A 24055-nucleotide genomic window follows, 5' to 3' on the forward strand; every position below is an offset into this window, starting at 1 on the left:
AGATGTTTTTAAAGCTACCAGCTTCACATCATATTCCTTGTATTACTGCTTTATGACTCATCAGATGGCGCAACTCCAAACTCAACCAGTTGCTCAGTGCAGATAAGGACAAAACATTTACAGAAAAAACCCTCAGGGCACTCACTACACCCACAAATTCCAACCTTGTTGTGACCATACCTTTAGATATGCCCCTTTCACAGGATGAGAGATCTCTTCTCAGCAAAAGTCTCAGTTTTGTACCAGTCAGAAAGATGCTGGACATTCCCCAAACCCAAATTGACCTCCATCACTTTTACCGCAGGCGTCTTCTCAGAGCACATTTTGCTGATGACATCTCTCCACCCTCATCTGACAACCCAGTTATCAATGAGATCAAAATTAAACAAAGCTTTTGAACTCTCCAGCTGGGGGTTTTCTGTCAGTAAATCATTTCATTAATCAATACAAATATCAAGCTCCCAAGATCCTTTCCACACCCAAGAGATCTAACCTCAGGTCTAACTTCACCGAAAGAGAAGTTCAGGCGCCCCAATATCTCTGCAAGCAAGCTGACAAAGGCGGTGCTGCTGTGGTGTGGCAAAAAAGACCTACAGTACATATCAAATGTACTGTCTTGCCTATCTTCCTCCTCCACAGGATCCTACCACTAACTACCAAAAAGAAGTGGTACGTATCTACCAGCTCTCTTCTAATCAGTAATAAGGAACTTCACCAGGAGGAAAACCGTCTCATTGATGAAAATTCATCAGACATCTCAATTTTACCTCCTGCCTGAAATCCACAAACCTGACACCCAATCGTCTCACCATGCAACTCTACCACCTCTCACATCTCAACCTTTCTCGACAGCCTTATGAGACCACTGGTGGAAGGGCTTCATTCATATACAGAATTAAAGACACTAACCATGCTCTCACCCCCTGAAGAAGGCTCCTCAGACACTTTTCTTTTCCTTTACCTGTTCTGAAACACCATTACTGTTTGAGACACCGGGGGAGGGGGCTTTCAATTCATTTTCAATAATCTAATCTTGTGTTTAGCTTAAGCATCTTGCATGTAGCTGCAAGTAATGTATATAAGAGCTTGTCAAGTTCTTTATCACAAATTACACCACTTTACATACAAACCTCCTTTGCAGAACCTAATATAGTGCAGACAGTAAGTCCACAGCCCTTCAGACATGGCTGAGCTCAGCCATGTAATTGCTATTTTCACTTCACCTTGCAGCAGACAAAAGTTAATTGAAATTCAAAAATTAGAGGTAAGAATACAAGAGGCAAAAAATAAGCTCTGTTGAAGCTCTGTCTTTGTGCAGAGGAGGAAGGGGATTTAACCTTGCACCCTGAGGTTTCCAAAAAGCTTTGGCCTACCCTGGAGAAAATGCTACAGTACCAATGCAACAACAAAAAGTTTATCAAAAGGATAAAGAGGCAAGAGGTCAATGAAAAACTGAAAAATATGTCTGTTGAGCTAAGTGAGGAAATGTTTTAAAATTGTTTATTTTTATGCTTTAAGTCTATGCTATAGCCCTGCTCACATTAATATATTCAGTGCAGCTAAAACTGTTAGCCATAGCTACAGCTGGAATCTTGTGTGTTTTTTTCTGCAGAGGATAAAGGTTAATCAAAAGTATGAAGTATAAGCATGCAAAGATTTTTCTTTTGATTAAAAAAAAACAGCAGGCCTGAATGCATAGCCTGAAAAATCTGACATTTAAAACACCCCTGATTTGACTTTTAAATTATAATACATTCTGCCAAGAAAAAAAGAGTGTATCGTGGATTGTACCGTATATATCACATCACAATCCTAGCTGAGCTAAACAAATCCTTTTTAAGCTGATGTTCTTAACACCCATATAGTGACAAATACTTTGTTTTAAAAATGTCGCAATATTTCACCACACGATGAATTTTCATGAACTCTTAATTAATTAAAGCTCCTTTCAAACCCTCATGAAGGGCCAAACCAGTGAGGAACTGGTTTCTAGCCTGAGGGTGTTATTCCCCATAACGCAGATAGTGTATGTTCTTGGTGTTTTTAATCTAACCTCATAAAACATTAAATTTGTATACAATGTCCAAATCACACATTTTCATTTTGCAATAAATGAGTAAAGGAAAACTGAGCATCTGTTGCAAGATGGCAGCCTACCAAGCAAACTTCAGCTTGGTATCATAAAATTTTTGTGAATAGCTCACTATTTCTTTTTACATTAAAGCAGCATCATATATAACTATAACTTGCAGTTTTGACTGTAGTGTATTACTTAAACAGCAGGACACTAAGGGAAAAATGGGCAGTGTTTAAGGTTTTGTAACGTGGTGATAACTGCTCAGGTACCTTCATATACTGTAGGCTAGCACTTCTAGCCTTATGAATGGAGCCTAATGTTTAGCTCATTAAGCCACAAGCTTTTTCACAATGATTTCTTAATGTCCTTATACAATGCCATTCTCTATTTTCTTTGTGTTTTGCAAAATATCTTCTTCAAGAAAATAACACTAACATAAAAGCACTCAATTTGACATATGTCATGGTGCATCCTTTACAGTACTGGGGGTCAAATTACGGTTAGGTTTTAAGCTTGAGATTGAAAAAACTAATTTCCTGAGAAAAAAAAAAACAGCTTCAATAATAACAGTTACAATAAGAGCATCATGCACATAGCACTGGGAGTGTATTTGAATTCACCTCTCCAGGCTCTAATACAATCAGGCCCCTGCTCTCCAGAGAAGTAAATGGAAGCAAATTACAGTAATTTCTCAAAGCCGGCAATGTTTTTTCATCTTTATAAGAACTGACACTGCAGCTAAGCAGTAAAGATGGTGTTTACTGTGAAAGAACTTGTCGCAGATTGACTTCGGCAGAGCAGAGTAATCGAAACCCTGCTCATGTGTTGCTCCAGGCTATTGGGAAACTGTAAAGGTTGAACTCATGCTAAGTTGCTGCATCAAGAGCATAACTGCTTACAAAGGACTTGTCCTCATCTTCAGATCACAGTTATGGATGTGCTGACCAACGTGGGCCTAAAACCGTGGATCCACAGTGCCAAAAAAGAGAAGGAATGATTAAAAGCCACATGAAATCAAAAACATAACTTGTATGTTTTTGTCAGAATCTGTCTCATCTATGTTGTTTAAAGAAAAAAACATTTTGTAAACAAGTGTAAACATTTTGCAATAGCAACCTGAAGAATTGGTAAGCGAATGTACAGTACTGGTTCTGGATTTGATCCAAACAAAGCACCACTGCTTCTGAGAAACATTCCAGTGGGAGGTACCACTGTAGTCACACAGTAAAAACACTAGAGCATGTTCTCTATCACAGCAAAGAAAAGCATGAAGCAAAACAATAAATTAACAATTATAATATATATTTGAAAAATGTACTAGCTCTTAGTTCATATAAAGAACTTGTTAACCAATGACATTTTATTGAAGCCTACTGGGCTATGCTGTACTGTATATCTGACAAATGTTACAGAAGTCTAACTCTTTTTCCTAACTCTATAATGGCTATTTGGCTCAAACTACTGCATTTTCATTAAGAAATTCTTTAGGTCACTTGTTATTTAAAAAGGTTAAACTAAATGTCTAAAGGCAGGGAGCTGTAATACTCATGTAAAGAGCGAACAGAGAAGAAAACTGAATCGGTGTCATCACTTCTAACAACCTACCAGTAGATGGCGTCGGTGAACAGTAAATTTTCATAGTAGCCGAAACACGGGGAAACGCGAAATTCATCCAGAAAATGGTTAAAGTACACTCATTTGTACTTATTTCATATTCACATTTTTTCAATTATTATTAAAACATTACATTACAACAGGCCAAAAGAGAAACTAAGCCACATCACTCTGTAATTCATACTGTACCGTATTGCGCAGCATGTCTTCCAATTTAAATGTCTAATTCTGTTTCTTTTATTAGGAGACTTAAAACTTACAGATTCACTCCAACTGATTTTTTGTGCTAGCTTGATGATGTCTCATGCCATTATTTTTTTTCCTTGGTGAGGTTCATAGGTAATAATAAGTTAATTACATGATTTTAGCACAAGATAAATTAGCTGGGTGCTGTTTGTGAGTAGGGATTGCTTTTGGAAGATGAAATACAGATCCTCGTCTGTAATACTCCTCTGTAACACCTAATAGCAAGTAGGAAAAGCAACTCTGAGAGAACAACTTAATTCTCACTTTCACTCAAGGGAGCTCATTAAATGAATCTATGGGTTAGAAATTCACTGGCAGAACTTCTGAGGGCAGTTTGATGATTTGTTCTTAAAGAAAGACGATGAAAAAAAAATAATCTAACCAAAATAGGAAGAACCGTTTACCAGGAAAACAAAGACATGTTGTCAAATTGTAAATATTATGGTGACAACCGAAGTCACAAACAATTCATCATTTGGTTGCTATGCTGTTTGAAGTCTGATACTAATGAGCTGCTAAAGCAATTATTCATGTCAGTTAGCCCAAAACTGTTCCTAATTGGCATTAAAGTAAAAATTGACAGAAAACTCTTAAACACAAAAGAGTATGATTCTGATTTGCTTTGAGAGTGTATATCTATACATGCAAAATACATATATTCTAAATAAATATATGCGTTAATATTCTAATTGTAACCCAACAGGAGGAAATAAACATTTTAATTATGGATCAGGACATGCATTTATATCAACATGCTAAGGCTGTGAAAAGGCTATGACTTTCACCAAGAAGCCTTTTTCATTTTAGATTCATTTTAGATAGACTCTGTGTTTTATATGGAAATGTCAGTGCCAATACCTGGTGCCATAAAAAGAGCAGTCTGCAGGACGGATATCTCTGTGACTTGCTAATGCAGCGCTCGTCATACAGTAAGTCTGATGCTCAGCCCCAGCAAGATTGAAATCAGTTGAATGAAAAATAAAAAACTGACACAAGAAGGTGCCTGCTAGATACGTCTGTAAACTGACCAGGCACATCACAACCCAAGCAGAGTAACAGTTCCTCCTTTCTTTTAAGCCTGAACCATATCCTCCCTTTTGAAATTCTGCCTTGCTGAGCAATGATGTAATAGTTGAAACCATTCAGTGGTTGCTATGGCACATAAGAGGCCATATGTAAAGGATAAGAGACGAAAGCTTTGGCTCAGTTTAAAGACTTAACCACATGTTCGTGAATGTGCATTCCCCTAGGCCAAACAAATTAAGCAGATAGGCATGTTATCAACAAAACATGCGGTGCAGGGCGGTGGCTCTGTGGCTCAGGATCTACGCCTGTGGCTGGAAGGTTGCCGGGTCGTATCCCATGGCCGGCAGAGGAATCCTACTCTGCTGGGCCCCTGAGCAAGGCCCTTAACCCCAGCTGCTCCAGGGGCACTGTATAAATGGCTGACCCTGTGCTCTGACCCCCAGCTTCTCTCCCTGTCTGTGTGTCTCATGGAGAGCAAGCTGGGGTATGTGGAAAGACAAATTCCTAATGCAAGAAATTGTATATGGCCAATAAAGTGATCCTATCTTATCAAGTCATCATTTTCCATGAGAGGACATTGGAATATTGAATTTTTTGCACTACATATCGGACATTTAAGACCGGCATCCACTTTTGTTAGCTTCAATCATGCCATGTTACAGGCGTCCTTAAGTGACAACTTCTACACCTGAAAATGATGCTTGTAATGAAAAATCGTGCAGCTGTACAGTTCAATAAACCATTTAAAATAATCTCAGAATAGAAAAATAAATCAAGGCCTTAGGACTAGATGTTGCCTCCTGCTTTAAATTGGTTAAACTCAACACATTTCTGCAATTGTCATTATTGCTTTGCCTATCATGTCTTCTGTACAATAGGCACAGTTCTAGGTAGAGTCAGAATTTAAGCTTCCCTCTGTAGGCCAAGCATGCTCTGTCACTGCATGACTCTGCAATAACACTTATCTCTTCTTTTCACTCCCAGGGGAATCTCTCCCTAAGAAAATTGCATGCAGCATGCTTCCTGTATTAAGGGACATGTGCACTCAGTATGACTGAATGCTGGGACCTACATTATAGAGCTACGGTATGGTACTGTAGGAGTAGTGTGCCTAATCCAGAGTAATGTTTATGTTAACCGATTGGAAAAGGTCTGCTAGTAAGGCTAAAGAAGTCTAAAGACTAAAGTCTAAAGAAATGGGGGAGACTGGATATGTTTCAGTAAAAAATAATTATGTCAAACAACTATTTGGTAACCCAGGCTGCAGTGCCATTTACTCAAACAATCCATAACCTGTAGGAACACTGAAATACTTGAGTCTTCCTTGCCTTCCTTATTTTAAGTCTTTCCACCTCCTACTGGGGATAAAAATTAAACTTAGATCCACAAAAGGAAACCTTTTAAGAGACTTATAGTTCTGGTTATGAAACTTATCTATGTTCTGTACAACCCAACACACAGGCAATCTAAATAGCTGTGCTACATTTTTTGACCTCAGTACTTTAGTAAATGCATGCAAACTCACTGTCTGCAATGCTATTGGCTGGACCTGCACTAACTAAAACAGCAGGATGCATGTTTGCACAGCATTTCTGCTGAAGGCTCAGCCTTAATTACTGTTTACTGTTAAAAGTGCTGCTCTGAGTACAGTGCTAGAATTTTTAACTGATACTTAACTCTCCTTAATACTAACTTGCGACACATTATAGTAAAGCAAGAAAACTGCTGCCTGTGCAAAAGAATTAAAACTCCTTTTTTGGCTGTGGATTTGTCTTAGTGCTGAATCCAGTATATAAAAATTAAGAACACTTTGTAAACCCTTCATGATGATACAACAACACTATAGTTATAAATATAAGCACACTCATATTCATATTGCACTGTATATAATAGCTTTGCATCATGAATCACTTGCTTATGGAACACTCCTTCTGTGGACAACTAAAAAGTGAAGTAAAGAACTGATTTAGTCTGATTATTTACCATCTCACCCTAGGCACATAATACTGTCTCCTGCACCCAAAGAAGTGCAACTCTTATGCAAAAGAGGAAATCTGGTAGATGGTTTGTAGTTAAGTGTTTAAAAACATGTGCAAACCCTGTCACCTAGACACTTAAATAACTCAGGAAACATTTTATACATCTCTGAAATCTTTTGCCTTAAATTGCATGCAACTCTCCTAATATCCTTGTGACCTCTGTTGCCATTGCCTACACAAAGCAAATTCTGATAATCAGTTTCAAATTATTTTGGTCTTTCCACACATGTTTGCACTAGTACAAATATATCAAGAGAGCAGTACTTTCACTACTTAAGCAGAAATATCCAGAGTTGCAATCTTCCACCAAATGCATGCAGATGCTCTGTCATATTAAGAGCTAATCAGATGCTAAAACTGCTTTTCATTAGGCCCAGATGAAGACAGATTGCTGTGTGGAGACCCCTGACTGAGAGCAGAGCTGTCTATTAGAATAGGAGTGATGGTCTACCAGCTGCCCTGGCCAAGCTGACTTCCCCTCTGGTACCAGCTTTAGTCTACAGCATACTGCAGTCTACACATGATTTCCTTTATTAAACCCAGCTTCGAGTGCATGATCCAATAGGTGTCTACTGATTGCAGCAGGAATACTCCCTGTGGTCTTTGACACACATCAATGAGGCGGCAGTAAGGTGTTTGGCTCGGGAGTTATATATAACTAGGAGGTTGCGGGTTCAAATCCCAATTGAGGCTCTGTTAAGTTTCCCTTTGATTAAGGGACTTTATTCAGCTTGCTACAGTCAAAGCCCTTCTGCATAAGAGGGTAACTCTTTTGGTCAACATTATAACAGAACTGGGAACAAATAAGGTATATTAATAAGTTTATATAATGAGGGCTTATAACATAAAATAAAGCAGTAGCAGTAGCAAAAAATGTATTATTCTCAGGTCACAACATAATTGAATCAGTTTAGTATTTCTAGCCTGTTAGAAGTATTTATATATAAAAAGTACTGTAAGTTGTATTGATTTCTGAGGATTTAAAAAAAACATTGCACTGATCTGCAGGTACTGTATTCTCTGACCAGCTCCTTTGTAGGTCTGTTCCTTTAGTTTTGTTTTTGTGGTTTAAACACTTTAACTTATTTAAATGAAGACAAAAAAGTAGGCCTTTCAGGATCCAATTCATTACTGTACTGGGATAGTCAGTTTGTACCGTTTCCATAATGTATTTAATATAATGTATTAAAATTTTCAGAACTTTATTGATAATATTCCTCATAAACTATTAATTCTCAAATTGCAGGTTGCAGGCATTCAGGGGAATGCATGTGTTTGGAGGATTGGGTAATAGTGAAGAAACTTGTGAAGTAACACAGGGATCACTGCTCTTCCTAATTTATATCAATGATCTGGATTCTGGTATAGTTAGTAAAATGTTGATGATTTCAGAGGATTAGAGGATTAGCAAACACTGTGGAAGCAGCAAATGAAATTCAAAAAGATTTAGATTGAAATCAAGACTAGGCAAACACCTGGCAGATGTCTAATGTAGACAAGAACAGAATGAAAGATTTAGGTGCTTATGTTAACACATCATTAACAATGTAGGGAAACAATAAAAAAGCAAACTAAATGCTGGTATAAATCATTAAAAGTGTAGAATTTAAATCAAGGTGCTTAAAAAGTTCAAATTATACAGTACAGTTCTCTAGTGACAGCTCAGTTCGAATATTGTATACAAATTTGATCGTAATGCTACAATAAAATATAACATTGTAAATATGTAAAAATATATTGCAGGTCTGGAAATCAGTACAGAGAAGTGCAATCAGATACATTATCAAGGGAATGTCCTTCACTGACAAAATGTAAGAACTGAACCTTCTTAGTCTTGAACAAAGAAGACTGCAGAGGGACAATATCCAAGTATTTAAAATCCTTGTCAGCTCTGTGGGCTTTTTTTGTATAAAGAGTCAAACACAAAGCAGGAGTCATGAGAGGAAACTACAGAAAAGCAATTAAACCTATGAATGGGGTACCTCCTTACACAAAGGATTGTGAGAGTGTGAAACAAGCTGTTCAGATATGTTATTGAAGATGAAATTCTGTTTTCTTTCAAGAAACCCCAGCAGCATGCAGCCATATTACTCTGTATCTCACAACTAAGCAGGTGTGAGCCTGGTCAGTACCTGGATGGGAGACCTCCTGGGAAAAACTAAGGTTGCTGCTGGAAGAGGTGTTAGTGGGGCCAGCAGGGGGCGCTCACCCTGTGGTCCATGTGGGTCCTGATGCCCCAGTATAGTGACTAAGTGCCGTCCTTCGGATGAGATGTAAAACCGAGGTCCTGACTCTCTGTGGTCTTTAAAAATCCCAGGGCGTTTCTTGAAAAGAGTAGGGCTGTAACCCAGGTGTCCTGGCCAAATTTCCAATTGGCCCTTACTAATCATGGCCTCCTAATAATCCCCCTCTATGAATTGGCTTAATTACTCTGCTCTCCTCCCCACTGATAGCTGATGTGTGGTGAGCGTTCTGGCGCACAATGGCTGCCGTCACATCATCCAGGTGGGGCTGCACATTGGTGGTGGTGGAGGGGAGTCCCCATTACCTGTAAAGCGCTTTGAGTGGAGTGTCCAGAAAAGCACTATGTAAGTGTAAGCAATTAATAATAATAATAATAATTGCTTACACTTATATAGCGCTTTTCTGGACACTCCACTCAAAGCGTTTTACAGGTAATGGGGACTCCCCTCCACCGCCACCAATGTGCAGCATCCACCTGGATGTGACGGCACCTGGATGCGACGGCAGCCATAGTGCGCCAGAACGCTCAACACACATCAGCTATCAGTGGGGAGGACAGCAGAGTAATGTAGCCAGTTCATAGAGGGGGATTATTAGGAGGCCATGATTGATAACAGCCTATGGGAAATTTTTATTAATGAGAAATTATTATTATTATCTTGTAAGCTTCAACAGTGAGCAACAAGAGATGTTGTTGAAATGTCTGTCCTTCCACTACCTTCTATAATGGCATACAAGCTTACTCCTCTTTTTTATATATGACTTCATGCCAATTTTTAATATTTTTTAATTAAAACTTTCTTTCTGCAGTTCCAGATGGTGAGTGCTGTGTACTGAGAAAAAAGGTGATTCATTCAGTCAGTCATTGTAAGTATGGAACATTCTGGGAATTCATTTCTGCTTTCCAATATTCTTATACATTGTGTTGCCTGCTTTTGTCTTGATGATTTCTGGAATGATTCTGTAACACGTACTGTAGAACAGATTTTCTTTGTCTGGGGAAAAGTATCAGCCCTTAAGTAAAAAACCTACTAACTAATACAAGAAGTATTAAGATACACCTGAAACTCATAAAATGCATGTATAGTATTATTTCACGTTAAACACGCTTGTACAGTATGAATTACAGTCATACCATTGTTAGATGTGTGCCACACTGCTGATAATGATAAAATCCTATGATAATGCACTATGCTCAAGATTAATTTTTTAGATGTGCATTCCTCACTAATCATTTTCAAATGTTATGTTTTCACTTAGTAAAGTTTTTTCCGCAGACTCAGCATAAAATACTGTATTTGCTTGCACCAAAAAATACAGGACAAAATTCCTAGATAAGCATTAATACCCTATTGTGAAAATAAATGGACTACATCACATCCTGCAGGGGGCTAGTGGTATCTGGAAAATCGTACACACGATTGTTGAATGTATTGATGTGTTTTCTACAGAAAAGCTTAGCAAAAACCAATCTCAAAACATGACAGAACTACCACCAACACTATCTTAAAATAAGCTGGAAAAGGATTCAATGCATTAATTTCTGGAAATCCATTGGGTTGTCATGAAATGCTTAGCGGAGCTACTACAACTACTGTATGAATGTACACTACAAATAATTTTTCTGTGTGTCGATGCTTTAAAACCACAAAGCACATAAGGGTATAATAAAAGAAAAATGCAGGAAAAACACATATTAAATACAAACCACTTAAAGATGAAAACTGCAAAGGCAGTACTTTACATTCATCCCCATGATTATGGGACATAGGCTTGGACGTTGTGTGCTGAAGATAAATTTTGTGCGTCTCCACTGTAATAAATAGTTTGCACTGACATATCACTGGAACCTCAACATAAAATAATATATTAGCAAATTGTTTCCATTTGTCAATAACACATTACTGTTAGCAGAGTCTACAATTAATAACCTTCTATCTGCTAACAAGAAGCCACTCCTGCCTGTGATAAACAGTAGCTCTGTCAGTACTGTCAGACGCCCTGAGGTCAGCCACTATCCACCAGAGAATGAGCTGAACCTTCCTTATGTGGAGGTCACCACAACCATAAATATTTGATGAAGACTGGAAAGGATTGCCACAACTCTGTGAGATACGTAAAACATGGATGGCCCCAGGTGGTGTATGAGACTTGGCCATGCACTGTCCAGCTGGTACCTAAAATTCAAGGCACTGTCCATATTCTGATGTCCATGTAAGATGTAGAAAAGCAACCCCCTTTGACTGACAAATAAAAACATGTCAATATCCTATTGATCTGGTGGCTGACGCCTTGTGGTGAATGAGAAAGTCCATTATGCCACTGACCATATTGAGGGAATAAATCAAAATTAATGCACAGTTTTAGCCATCACTGTGCCAAGAGGGCTGGCTTTTAAATTATAAGATAACATTGTGCCTTCATTCTTTACAATTCATGTCTTGCTGGGTAAATAACAAGGACATCAGTGATGCATTATACAGTAAGAATGCTAACACAGTATCAGCAAGTATGATACTAACTGAAAGCTAAACCAACCTGGTCCCTGGATATAAAAAGGTGTTCTCACAAAGATTATATGTTCACTGAAAATGTCTCTAAGAGCTTCCTCCTCATTGGAGCTCAGATGCTGGACGCCCCATATACACAGGGAAATTAGCTGAGATTTAAGTGATGGCAAAGATCTTCATATTTTGTATAGCTGCATTTGAACTTAAAAAAGGGTCCTCAATCAGCTCAGGTCTTAAGGTATCCCTTTAATCAGAATTTGTGCCAGCTGGTTTCATCCGAAATGCTGACTACCACCCAAAGCACAGAGGAAGAAGAACACCAATCAACCATTTTCAAACAATATCTGAGCATTCGTATTATGAGGACTAGTAACTGCTGCATACTACTTATAAAGGTAACTTTATAAAAAAAACAACACATTTTGCACCTACTAGTTTTTGCATTCTAACATAAAGGGGAGGTTCAATAACATGGACAGGTGATGCTCACTTTGTGCATAAGCTGAACTAGGGCTGGTTTACAATTGCACTGCACAAAGGCTCTAAGAGGGACAGGGCTGCCTCCTGATGCAGTTGGTCTCTAGGTCAGATGAGGGCTGTTTGGCTGGGTTTCTACTGTCCTAGGCCAGACAAGTCCCAGAAGTACAGTAGAAAAGAGAAAATGGGGCAGGAGATGTCTTTACCAGGAAGGTTACAGATGGATAGAGAAGCAGAGGGCAGTGGGTGTGTCCATCCAGCACTTAAAATGATTTACTCTGAGAGCATATTGCCTTTACATCCTTGGAACAGGACAATGCAAGAAGATAAAAAGTGAAAAACTAAAATTCCACAATGCACTAGTACTCCAACAAAGTATTTATATGGATGGATAATCATTGGATTCATTGGAACTGTATAGCAACATCTTCCCATTTCTGAAAATAAAACTTTATACTACCTATAGTTATACTCACGGACTCACAAAGTTTACAATTCACACACTGTACACTATACAGAATGAGCCTTAGCTTACATTCTCAGAAGGCCTATACCAATTTATCTATGCTTCGGACTGGACAGAGAACAATGACTAATTTAATGTAATAAGGATAATTTACATTGCAATTATATGTTACATGAGCACTGATAGAAAATTAAAGGACAATGAAAAACAAATAACCACCACCATCTGCCTGAAGTTGTGACAGACAATAGGAAATGTTCAATTAGGAAAAAAGAAGGGAAAGCATTTTTAACTGGTGTCCAAAGTCACGATAACATATCTGCAGAAAATGGCAAAATCCTGAGATGTAATTTCTTTTAGGTTAAAATGATTGATACATTTTACTATTGCATTATGTTATACAGAACACAAATTTACTTTTACATACAAGTTGAAACTGTAATGACAAACAGTACATACCTTCCCTCTTTATAAGGTTCAAGTTAGATTTTGAAACATGAACCAACGGTGTTAAAATATTAATAACATCTAATTACCACTGGCTCTCTATATCAGAAGCATAATTGCTGAGAAATAAACACACTCTAGCTTCTACAGACAGGATGAATTGTAATGTTCTTACCAATGATTAATTTTATCACATTAACTTGCTGTCTGAAATTGCATAATTTGCACATATGTAATGTAATAAACGTACTGTGATATAATTGAATAGCATTAATATTACCATTCTTAATACAGTAATTATGACTGTAGCATATTATTAGTTATATCAGTTATATACCCTGAAAAATGAAAAGCGTATATACTGTATATAAACAAACTCATGCACAAATAGCTGCAATTCCTGCCAACTCAAAAAACCCAACAAAGATGAAAATAATTCCTAACATTTTGGTAAAGTGACCATGACATTCTTTCCAAATTACGTTTTCTATTGCGAAAACCATTTCTAATTGAATTCAATACAGCTGTCAGGTTGATTGAATGACAGTAAAAAAGGAATAACAGATGAGATCAATTTCACTGAACAGATCAGTAAAGTTTTGTTCTCACAAACCAAATACAATCTCTAGTCAGAACACACAATACTTCAGTTAAACGTAATGTTGGAATTTGTGCTATGAAAGGAGTAGTGAAATAGTTTAACACATTTTCACGTCCAACTTCCAACCTGTGTTAAGTAAAATATGCCGGATTTCTTACTCACCAGTGACAAAATTACTCCAAGCAAATCTTCTGTGGCTCAGATGCACTTGTTGTAAAAAATAAAGAGCAGACTTTTTCCAGGAGAAAAAAAATCCGAATCATGGGCACAACTTCCTAACTGCTAACTGTCTCAGACTGTCTACTGCAGACTCCACATACTTCCCCACACACTCAATAGCAAATGGGAGGTCCTGAACATTACAAACCACTGCTGACTGAAGGCTGTGAGCCTGTTAAAGGACTGTATAGCCCCAGATACTGATCATCTGTTCCCCTGAAAAACCTCCAAAGTGAAAAGGCCAGAACTAGTAAAAACAAACTGAGCTTTATTCCAGAAAATGAGTTATCAGCCTCCCTTCTGACTCCTCTCACAGACACACAGAATCACAACAGACATGTGCATTCCCAGCTGTACTGAGACTGCCCCAGACGGCTCTCAGGAAGCACAGGAAAGAGATTCGTAAAGTCTTCGATGAAGGGTGAGTGGATCGCGCTGAAAAATAAAGATGTTTCCTCCAAATTCAGAGAGAGTCCTGACAGAAAACAAAATGAGTTGGCATCATGGTTTCAGCTGAAAGACACTCGGTAAATAATACATTCTGGTGCTTCTGACAAGGGTTTTAATGCCTAGATCAGATTTCACCCGTTCTACTGTTTCACTGTAGCCATTTAAAGAGCTGAAGTTTAAGGGTAGCTGTGGAAAAACATTCCAGTCAGCAGTATCTCCCTGTGTTGACCTAGCCTGTCTACAAAATACAGTAGAACAACTCTTAAGGTTCTTCCTAACCTTCCTAACTAACCCTTCCTATAATTTAATGTACTGTATCTTTTGGAACTCATGAAACTGTTTTGTATCATGCATCACAAAATCTTATCTTTATCATTCCAGTGAAATATGTTAAGTATACACTAACATAAAGACTCCTCCAGAACAACAGCTAAAATCAAAGTTTAAGCCAATAAAGAGTAGTTAAAATATGAGTCTGCAAACTTCTAAAGGAAATTTCTCAAGATAAAGGGCATTACAGTATCAGAGTTACTGATTACAACTTCATAACTGTAACCTAAATTCTATCTGGCACAGGGAAATAAATAAGTAGTTGGTATAAAAGAGACAAAGATAATTTTTCAATCTTTCTTCTAATACTGAAAATGAATTAAAAAAGGAATTTTCAAAAAGTGCTTTAATGGGATTTCTTCATCACTTCCCCCACCAAAAAAACTAACAATCACAGAGTCTAGGTGTGATTTAGATGGCAAATAAGGACAGCAAAAAACATTTCTGGTCAGAAAGTTGCGCAAGCTTGAGGCCTCCATCATAAATAACAGACCTTCTAGTATGACTTCAGGCCTTAGGAATGTTCCTCCCATACGATTCAATTTGTTTGTGGTTTAGCATATAGAAAAGCTGGTTGTTACTGTTGCTGTAGTCTGCTATCAAATAAACTATTGCTGAGCCAAAACACAGGTCTAAAATACTTTAAAATCAGAAAAAAGCGACAAGAACAGATCTATAGTTACAGAGTTTTCAAAACATTTCTGTGAAAAAGGTTGTATGTTTAATATTTCTCTTCCTGATTTGTTTGTAGTGGCTAGTACTGCATATGAATTCAGTGCAACAAGTGGATCACTGCGGTGCATGTGAAGGGAATATGAGATGAAAGATTTTTCAATTGTGATGTTACTGTATTACAATTGCAAATTAAACCAATTTATTCCATTGCCATGCAGGTTGCTGTCTGTGCTCAAAGGTATTGGACACTCCCTTTTAAGCACAAACAGTACAAAAGCATATTTGTAATCAAGCATCTGGGATCCACTATCTTTTGGAACTCCATTCCTAACTAAAACACAGATGAACCTTAAGACTTAACAGTAACTCAAAGATAACAACATGCTTCAAGTAAATATGGCAATACACTACTTAAGTTTAACAGATAACTTCAGATTTTTCCTGCATTTTTAAATAACACATACTCATTTGCAATAGTCCTAAACCAAAATATTTTTTGCCTGCATAGTATTATTGTATACAAATGCTATAACCACAATCCAGACAGGCACCTGTGTGGACAAAACTTTGTTTCGCTAATTCGTATTAGGAAACAAAAACAGAAAAAAAAAAAGCCAGCAAGGATATTTCCACCGTGAAGGGAAATTCCACATCATGCAAATAAAAAAGTTCAGCACTAGAGGAAATGAGTCAAAATGGAAAAAAAAAGTTTCAGAGAACAACTAGACACAAATCTTTACATATACCAGATGTGGATAAGAAACAAAATAAGTACTTTGAGATACTCCAATAACATGAAGACCCCCAAAAACAACCTTAATGCTATCCCCAGCCAACCCTACAGATTCAATTACAATCCCTGCTATTTACTGCGAGTCATGTACTAATTTGCTGACTAAGAAGGCTCCGGTCTAACCCTCTGACCACTAATTTCAGCTCTATAAACCAAAATCTACGGTACATGCCCATACAGCTATCACTGTTTTAACTCTTCTTTCACTGCTGGTCCCAGTTCCTTTGAGAACATGTCAAGAACTTGACCGCTTCATTTATTACCTGGATTTTAAGTTATTTAATAATTTGCATGAAAATGATCTTACAGTATGCACTGGAATTAGAGGTCTGATGTGAATTTTAGCAAATCATTGCTGGAACCTCATATTATGGGTTTATAAATGCCCATAATATGAGGCATTTAGCATTACTAAAGTAGCAATTAAATATGATTTACAAATACATTTATGGTTAATAATTTTTGACAGAGAAACAATGGTATTGCATTAAGAGTGACAGTAACGCTTATTTGGTTTGGAGAGGGAAAGAGTACACATGATTTTCTAGAGGCTATCACTTCTGCTGGGAGTAGTTAATAGATTTAGAGTAACTGGACAGTGAAGGGTGTCCTTCAACTTTAAAGTTTTTAGCTAATCAAAATAAAGGACCGACTGGGACCAGGGAAACATATTGTATCTTTGTTTTTAAAAGTAAAGAAAAGTTAAAAGCCAAAACTGTCTAGCACAAGCTAGTAAAAACAATATTTCCTTGTGCAGATCTTATATCAGTGATTCTGTGAGAGCTAATTGTGTTAAGAGTACTGGCAACATTTATTGTATGACAATCTGCTGTTACTTAAGTCTTTTATTACACTAACATTAAGCTTAAGATGCAGTGTCTGATATATTTGTTGACAAATAAACACATATCACAGTTAACTAAAGTAGTTCACTGCTAAACTAAAAGAAAGTTCAGAAATCTACTGTGCACAATATAAAAGAAATGTTACAATTGTGTCCCTTCTATATCAAAGCATTAATGAAAAATGTATAAACATTGTAAGGGGAGTATTTACACTTTATACCTACTGGAATAGGAGAGACTAATTCTGTATTTTTACCACTTTGAAACAGTTAAGAAGCTTCACAAATGAAGGTGGAGATATAGCTAGAATACAGCACATGCATTTAGGACAGCCTAAGATTGTATATTATAATCCAACCCATATCAATTGGAGGCATGTTATGTATCTGGATGAAAACAACATTTTTTAAAACATGAAACCTTTGTTGTATCACATTGTAACCAAGACCAATACCTTGATTAAAAATACAGACTTTATCTTAAGTATACATTTAAAAATTCCAATGCTATCACTACTTTATTTCAAAGTATTCTGAGTGCCAGAAAGCTCCAACAGCAAATGCAATTATCAAAGTGGTTGTTCATATTGAATGTTCCTAAGAACACATCAAAGGTAAAGAAGTTGTTTAACTTCAAACATTTCAAACAGATGCCTATAAATGTAAAATTGCAGGGCTGGTGAAAAAGCTGAGTGATCAAATGAAGTTTCATCAACTGGGATTAACAAAATTGGTGCTAAAACAGCAACTCCTACCTTATTGTCCTAACTGAAATGCAGTACTTCCACATTAGATTCCACATTGCAATAACAATGCTCGCCTTGGTTCTTTGATGTGTCTGAAAAATGTTAAAGCCGTCCCAGTAGAAACAAGGGTAAAAAATGTCACAAGCACATGACAAACTTGATTTCTATAGTGCAGTCAGCTGCTTCTCTACAGTTCTGAGACACCGAGATCCATCCTCTGTTCACTTCATGGCAAAATATGTCCCACATCTTTAAACCACAAGAGAAAATGACTAGTTTCTTCTTCTAGAGATCAAGTTACTGCAGTTGTTTTTATTCGAAGTTCTTTTCTGGCTGTATTCATTCAGTTACTCTGGGTTTGTTGAACACAAAGTAAGCTTGAGTAGCGTGTTCACAGATTACCAAGTAAGGTAAAGCCACAAAGAATACCAGGAGAAATCAGTCTACAGTTTACTTCTATAATGCAAGCTGTCCATTCCCCCCGCCTCCCCTTGCATATCACTTACTTCTGCTTTACAATACACCCTAAATCATCTGGTTGGGACTGTATAAACTCCCAACTGTCTGCAGAATTTCTGACTTGTCTGCTTGTAAGAGGCCGCCTAGTGCCAAAGGCTGTAGCCGGGCCTGTATCCAATAGTGACACATTTCCCAATGGAACACAACGTCAAGGGTTTAACTAAAGTTTACAACATGGGTAATACCATTGACACTATTAGGTAATGCCTAATAGCAGGACATGGATAATGTAATGGAATTTGAACTTGAAATGGTTTACTTATTATATATTTTTTTTACTTCAGCCAAAGACAAGACACACACGACAATCGCTCCCATAAGGCAATGAGATCATAATTAAATCCTTCAGATCTTCATTGGAAGGCTTCAGTGTGGTGCTTGTTTTTAGCAACAAGTGAACGACTCAAATGCTTTGTTCAGTATGACCAATACACCACATCCAGACGGCTGGCTGCTTTAGAATGGCTGAAGGCATGTGCTGCTATCAACAGGTAAGCAATCAGATCAGGTTCCCCTGTACCTGAGGTACAGAAACTACGCTTTCAAAGCAATTGTGCTGCCCACTCTTACCCTGAAGAGAGATTAAAAACTTTTAATTTTGTTATTTGGAGCCACAGCTGAACTTGACATAAGAGTCTATGTGGTCTCAGAGTTAATATATTTTGAGGGAAAAAAGGTGCCTTAAGAAAGACTGTGATGTACTGTATGCTGGAGAGCCACAGGGAGCCAACAGTACTGTTGCAGAACATCCATCGCTCTCAAACCTGGAACCAGGGGCAAATTTACCTTTTGGTAGCAGAACAATTTCCAGAAACATAAAAGCTATAGTAGAGAAGATTGTAGCTCATCAGGAACCCATATCTTAAACATGTTTTCTGAATATGTAAGTGTGTCTGAGCTATGTGGTAAGATAATATTATAGATTTTAAACATATCTTCTAGAAGATGTGGCTGTACAGTATCAGTGTCCCACTCACAGATTCACAGCCCCACAGTACAGTAGCACAGTCCCACCAACTGGTCATGGTGCAATTCCTACTCTAAAGTAAAGCAATTCCTACACCAAAGGTGAATGGGATGTAAACTTGAAGAGTGCAGGCTCCCAATATAAATAAGCAGAAGGTTCAGAAGGAAGAAAAGAAACCTTATTATGCATAGAAGAAAATACAGTACATACACACAAATATAAGATCTCCTATAGTTTAATTGATTATATATTTTGTCTATTATTCTCTATTATTCACATAGCTTGCTGTGTATAATGGCAGGCATGTACTATACTGTACCACCAAGGTGGAAATGGAAGAAAATGGATTCCCTTCCACACAGTTCGGTATGTGTGAAGCACGTTGGGATCCATTATGCTTAAATGTTTTACAGTCTATAAATGCAAATAGTTATTAATTTTTAAGAATCATGCAAGAGAGGTTAACTCTTATTTTATGAATACTACATTAATCAAGGCTGAATTCTATTAATGAAGAAACTTTCAAGGCTGACCAAAGGCTTACTGTTTGCAGAGATGCATTTATTCTAAGACAATTCTATCTGATTAAGCACTAAATTCTTGGTACAATCTGCCAAACAACTGGAAAAGCAAGCTGCTTTAACACTGCAGGAATGGAAAGTACTGTACAATTCATGTGCAAACTGAACAGCTGTTGATTATGACTCATTTAGACCAAAAAAGCCCATGGAAAGGACTTAATAAGCTCAAAATGTTTTTCGAATACAATGCCAGTCATCTTGAAAACACCCCTCTCAAATTAATTTCATGAGCTCCAGGAAAGATGACGAAATGTAAATATTAAGAAATACAATGAAATACTTACAATTATAATATAACATCTCAGTAATCATTCTGAGCACATTCTAAGTCAGCATTGGTTTGATGATGAAACATTGGCAGAGACAGAAGGCTGGTTCAGATCATTATTGAAGATGGCAACAATGAAGACATGAGATGTCAACAATAACACTGTATCCCGATGACAGACCACATGCACATAAGGACTTAGGTTTATAGATTCAATTATATTACATGCTTTCCCCTGGGTTCAACTCAGATTGTTGGTTAATATTCTACAAAACACAAAAAATAAAATAATATATTGTTATATATGGGCAGAAGTCAGATGACCACATCCATTATTTCACCAAACATATTTCAAATCGTCATGTATAATGCCAACACTTTGTTAAAAGGTCAGTTTAACTCATGACAAACAAGGCATATCAATCCTCGAAGAAGGGGTCATTTTAGTCACTTTCATTCAGAAGCTCTTTAAAACAGAAAATTAAGAGCACAAACAATGCCTTAGTAAAATCATGAGTACACCTAAGCAATTTCAAAGTGATGCAGTATCTCTTCTACTTTAGGAAGAAACAGACCCTGAAAATCACTCCAGTTTATGGCTCCCTGAGCCAAAATATTTGGCAGTGTTTATTAACTGACCACTGTCTTCCACTATACAAAATTTTAACAAATCGGAGGTCTGAGGTGTGAACATCTGATGTTCAACTGACACAGAATGACCTTCATGCTCATACAATATAAAAGGACAGTGTTCTAATTCACTTAACACAAAATCGGGAAACTAACAATACAACTGGATGCTAAAATAAAAATAAAAAGGCATGATCAGGATATCTAAATTAAACTCTCAATTTTTAATTTTAATCTTCAACCTTGTACTCCAACATTTTTGACCTGCGACATGTCCTGTTTAATTTTTCTTTACCAATAAAATGACTGAAACATTTCCCTGACAGACTGCCAAATCATAAACAATGTATTAATGTTCTCCAGTTACAGTTTTGACTCTTGGCAAGAATATCCAGGACAAAAAACCCCAGTCTAGCCTTTTGGTCTGAGAGCACCTTTCAATAAATCCAAACGTTTTTCTCTCTAAAGGCATTTTGAAAAAGAACCATAAAGCAGTAACTGCTTATAATAGCAATGGAAGTGCTAAATATCAAAATACTGCCACTAATAGAAAATGAAATGATTCATTCTCAATGAGAGAAGAAACCATATAGTTTTTTAAAAGAGTTTTTAAAGTATCATAATAACTGGAGAAGTTCCAAAAATACATTCTGCCACTGTTTACATTGTTTACACTGTTTATGTCAGGTCAGCTTGGCTGAGAGATTTGGCTGGCTAGCTACTCACATTATACAAAACCCTGTTACTTAAATACTGGATTTCCCAGCCCTGTGCTTTAACACAACCAGTTCATCAACTAATTTATTAAATGTTAATTGATGTAAATATATGATTACATAATTAAGAAAACTGGTTTACCAAACCTCTGTACTGCAGTGGATTGGAAATTTTCGTATTTAAGTGTTCAGTCACAAACAAGAAAAAGATATTGACTACACAACAAAACAATCCTACTGCACATCTACTGTATTACTACTGTTAAATACCTAAGAAACCACCTACATGGGAAAGCCTAGGAAGAAGTGGTCCAGTCACAGTGTTTGTGCGCTGGAAAAAGCTGGAAATAAATAATTTCCAAAATCTTACATATCTATGTTGACACAAACATATTTTCAGATACAGTAAAGACATATTTATTAAAAGCTGAAGCTGAAAACCACAAGACCAGCAATATACAGTATACTGTACATCACAAAGAACAGAAGAATTGGGAAGCAGCAAGACGTCTTCAATATCTTCTAATGGAAAACTTAATTACAGCTTTTTTAGGAAAACACTTATAGCAGAACACCACACTGTGTGTGCAGATGACTGAGCACAAAGAATCTTTATCTTAAATGCAGTAAATGTTATCAATGTTTTTATTCTTCCTAAAATGCAAAATTTCTGATTTTGGGAATGTAAATTTGTGTTGCCTACTTAATGAATATTAATATGTGGATGACGTATTTGCACTGAAATACTGCTCCAATCAACTACACCCCTAGGACCACCCAGGATATGGAGATCTAATCTTAGCATGCAATTGATAAAATGAGCAGCATTCCTACTAAATTAATATTTGTCGAAATCCCACTGCATCAAGACAGCACCAAAGAAAGATTTGTTTTACCGTAAAGCCAATTCAGTATGTCACAGAGTAGACGGAGAAAACAAAATATCAAATACCACGAAAGGTTTGGTTAAATTTATTCCATTGCATCAAAAATGAACCTCCATTTACCACTACACAATACTGCACAGCACAATGAAATCAAATACTTTCAGTGGGATCGTCTTTTGTAGGGCACAAAAAGACCAAAACAATGCAGCTCTTCAAAGAAAAAAAATTGGTTCTGCTTTAGTGTGTCACCTTCAAGAAGTCTTTAGCATCAAACGTATTCTCATATAACTCAAAACTCCACTAGAAAATACTAGAAATGACTCAACTGTCAATGTTAATATATGCTTCTTACAATGAAAACACATACATCTCATACCATATTACAGAATTTATAGTTCACTGCCAGAAAACATAGCTGGTTGACCTCTCATCTGAGGGAAAAAGTCAATGAACAGCATGACCTCCTGCCAAGACAGGGCCAAAGATGAAAATTGCCAAGAAAGATGGACAAGAAAAATAGGCTATAAGACTATGAGCTCAGCTTTGATGTCAGGATAGGAATCACTGACCCACACATCCAGAGGGCTAAATCATAAAAGCTGCTGCCTTAGCTGAAACCTTGACAAACATCTAGACAACTACAGTACGCAGAATGTAATCTAATTTCAGTTCTACTGAGTAACAACCATTAGTGTCTCTCTGTCATTTTAAAAGCGTTGACATTTCTTTGCAAAAGCCTGGATTAACAAGCATGAGAGAAGAAGAAGACAGAAATCCCATCCCGTCACAAAGACACTTTTGCTAATGATTTAACAGTGAGGTCAAGGAGAGTTAAGTTTTCCTCTGGAGTCTGTTAAAAGTCATTCCCTAGTCAAACTGTGTTTTTTTTCTTGCTGAATTGTAATATGTCAAAACCTTATGATACTGTCTCAAAGAGGTTTACGGTTGTATGCGGTGAAAGTTATTGTAAATACAAACACGCCGAACATCTGTCACAACAGATATGCAACATACTGTATACAGTAGCCAATATTGATTCTTTAAAGTGAAAGAAAATATATATTTTCTGGAAAATAATTAAGCAGAAATTTCTGCCCACTGATATATGCTCATGCCAGCCTAATCTGAGGCCCCCAAAAGAAGAAAATAAAACCTGGCTACTGTCTGTTCTTTGTTAACAGAGACACATACCCTGATTTTTAAATATTATCCACAACATTCTTTTCAAACTGAAAGTTTCAGTGGGATACTTCTGAACCAGTTATGAGTGTCTTCAGCGCATCCAGCGCACCGTTTCAAAGTCTGAAAGTGGAACCAGAAAGAATATGCTGTACCTGTACAGGCATGACAACAAAAGAGGGATTTCTAGACCAAATATGTCTACTGAAAATGGTCCCTAAACCATAACGCATGTGGCTGCTGTGTCAAATTGTAAAAAAAGGTTACTTCTCATTTTGTCAAAAATCAAAAACAAAAAATCAAAACCTTAGAGTTGTGGAGCATGTGAAAACACAGCCACGCCACGATGCTCCCAGCAGCAGAAGCAGCAGCAATATCTGCTATTGTTTTGTAGCTCAGCCCCCCTGTTAAAGTGAAGAGCAGCTGACACCTCATCCCCGTTCTCTATTCACACTCAGTCACAAAGAAGCTCTGTTGGAAATACTGGAGGACAGTGTCTGGACT

At 37.1% G+C, this 24055-nt stretch overlaps 1 protein-coding gene across 6 annotated transcripts in view; it reads right to left on the bottom strand.

Moving 5' to 3' along the window:
- iqsec1b (IQ motif and Sec7 domain ArfGEF 1b) overlaps positions 1 to 24055 on the bottom strand; it is a 201310-nt gene that overhangs the window by 60708 nt on the left and 116547 nt on the right. The window contains exon 1 of one of the 6 annotated variants that reach the window (XM_015348233.2): positions 17814 to 18304. The exons of the other annotated variants lie outside the window; for them this stretch is intronic. Within the exon in view, the coding sequence (XP_015203719.1) occupies positions 17814 to 17860 (47 nt within the window). The 5' untranslated portion in view covers positions 17861 to 18304. Of the gene's footprint in view, positions 1 to 17813; positions 18305 to 24055 lie in introns of those variants that run through there. 6 annotated transcript variants of the gene reach the window in all.

Source organism: Lepisosteus oculatus, chromosome 4 (genome assembly GCF_040954835.1).
Source record: "Lepisosteus oculatus isolate fLepOcu1 chromosome 4, fLepOcu1.hap2, whole genome shotgun sequence".
In the NCBI taxonomy this organism is placed as follows: domain Eukaryota; kingdom Metazoa; phylum Chordata; class Actinopteri; order Semionotiformes; family Lepisosteidae; genus Lepisosteus; species Lepisosteus oculatus.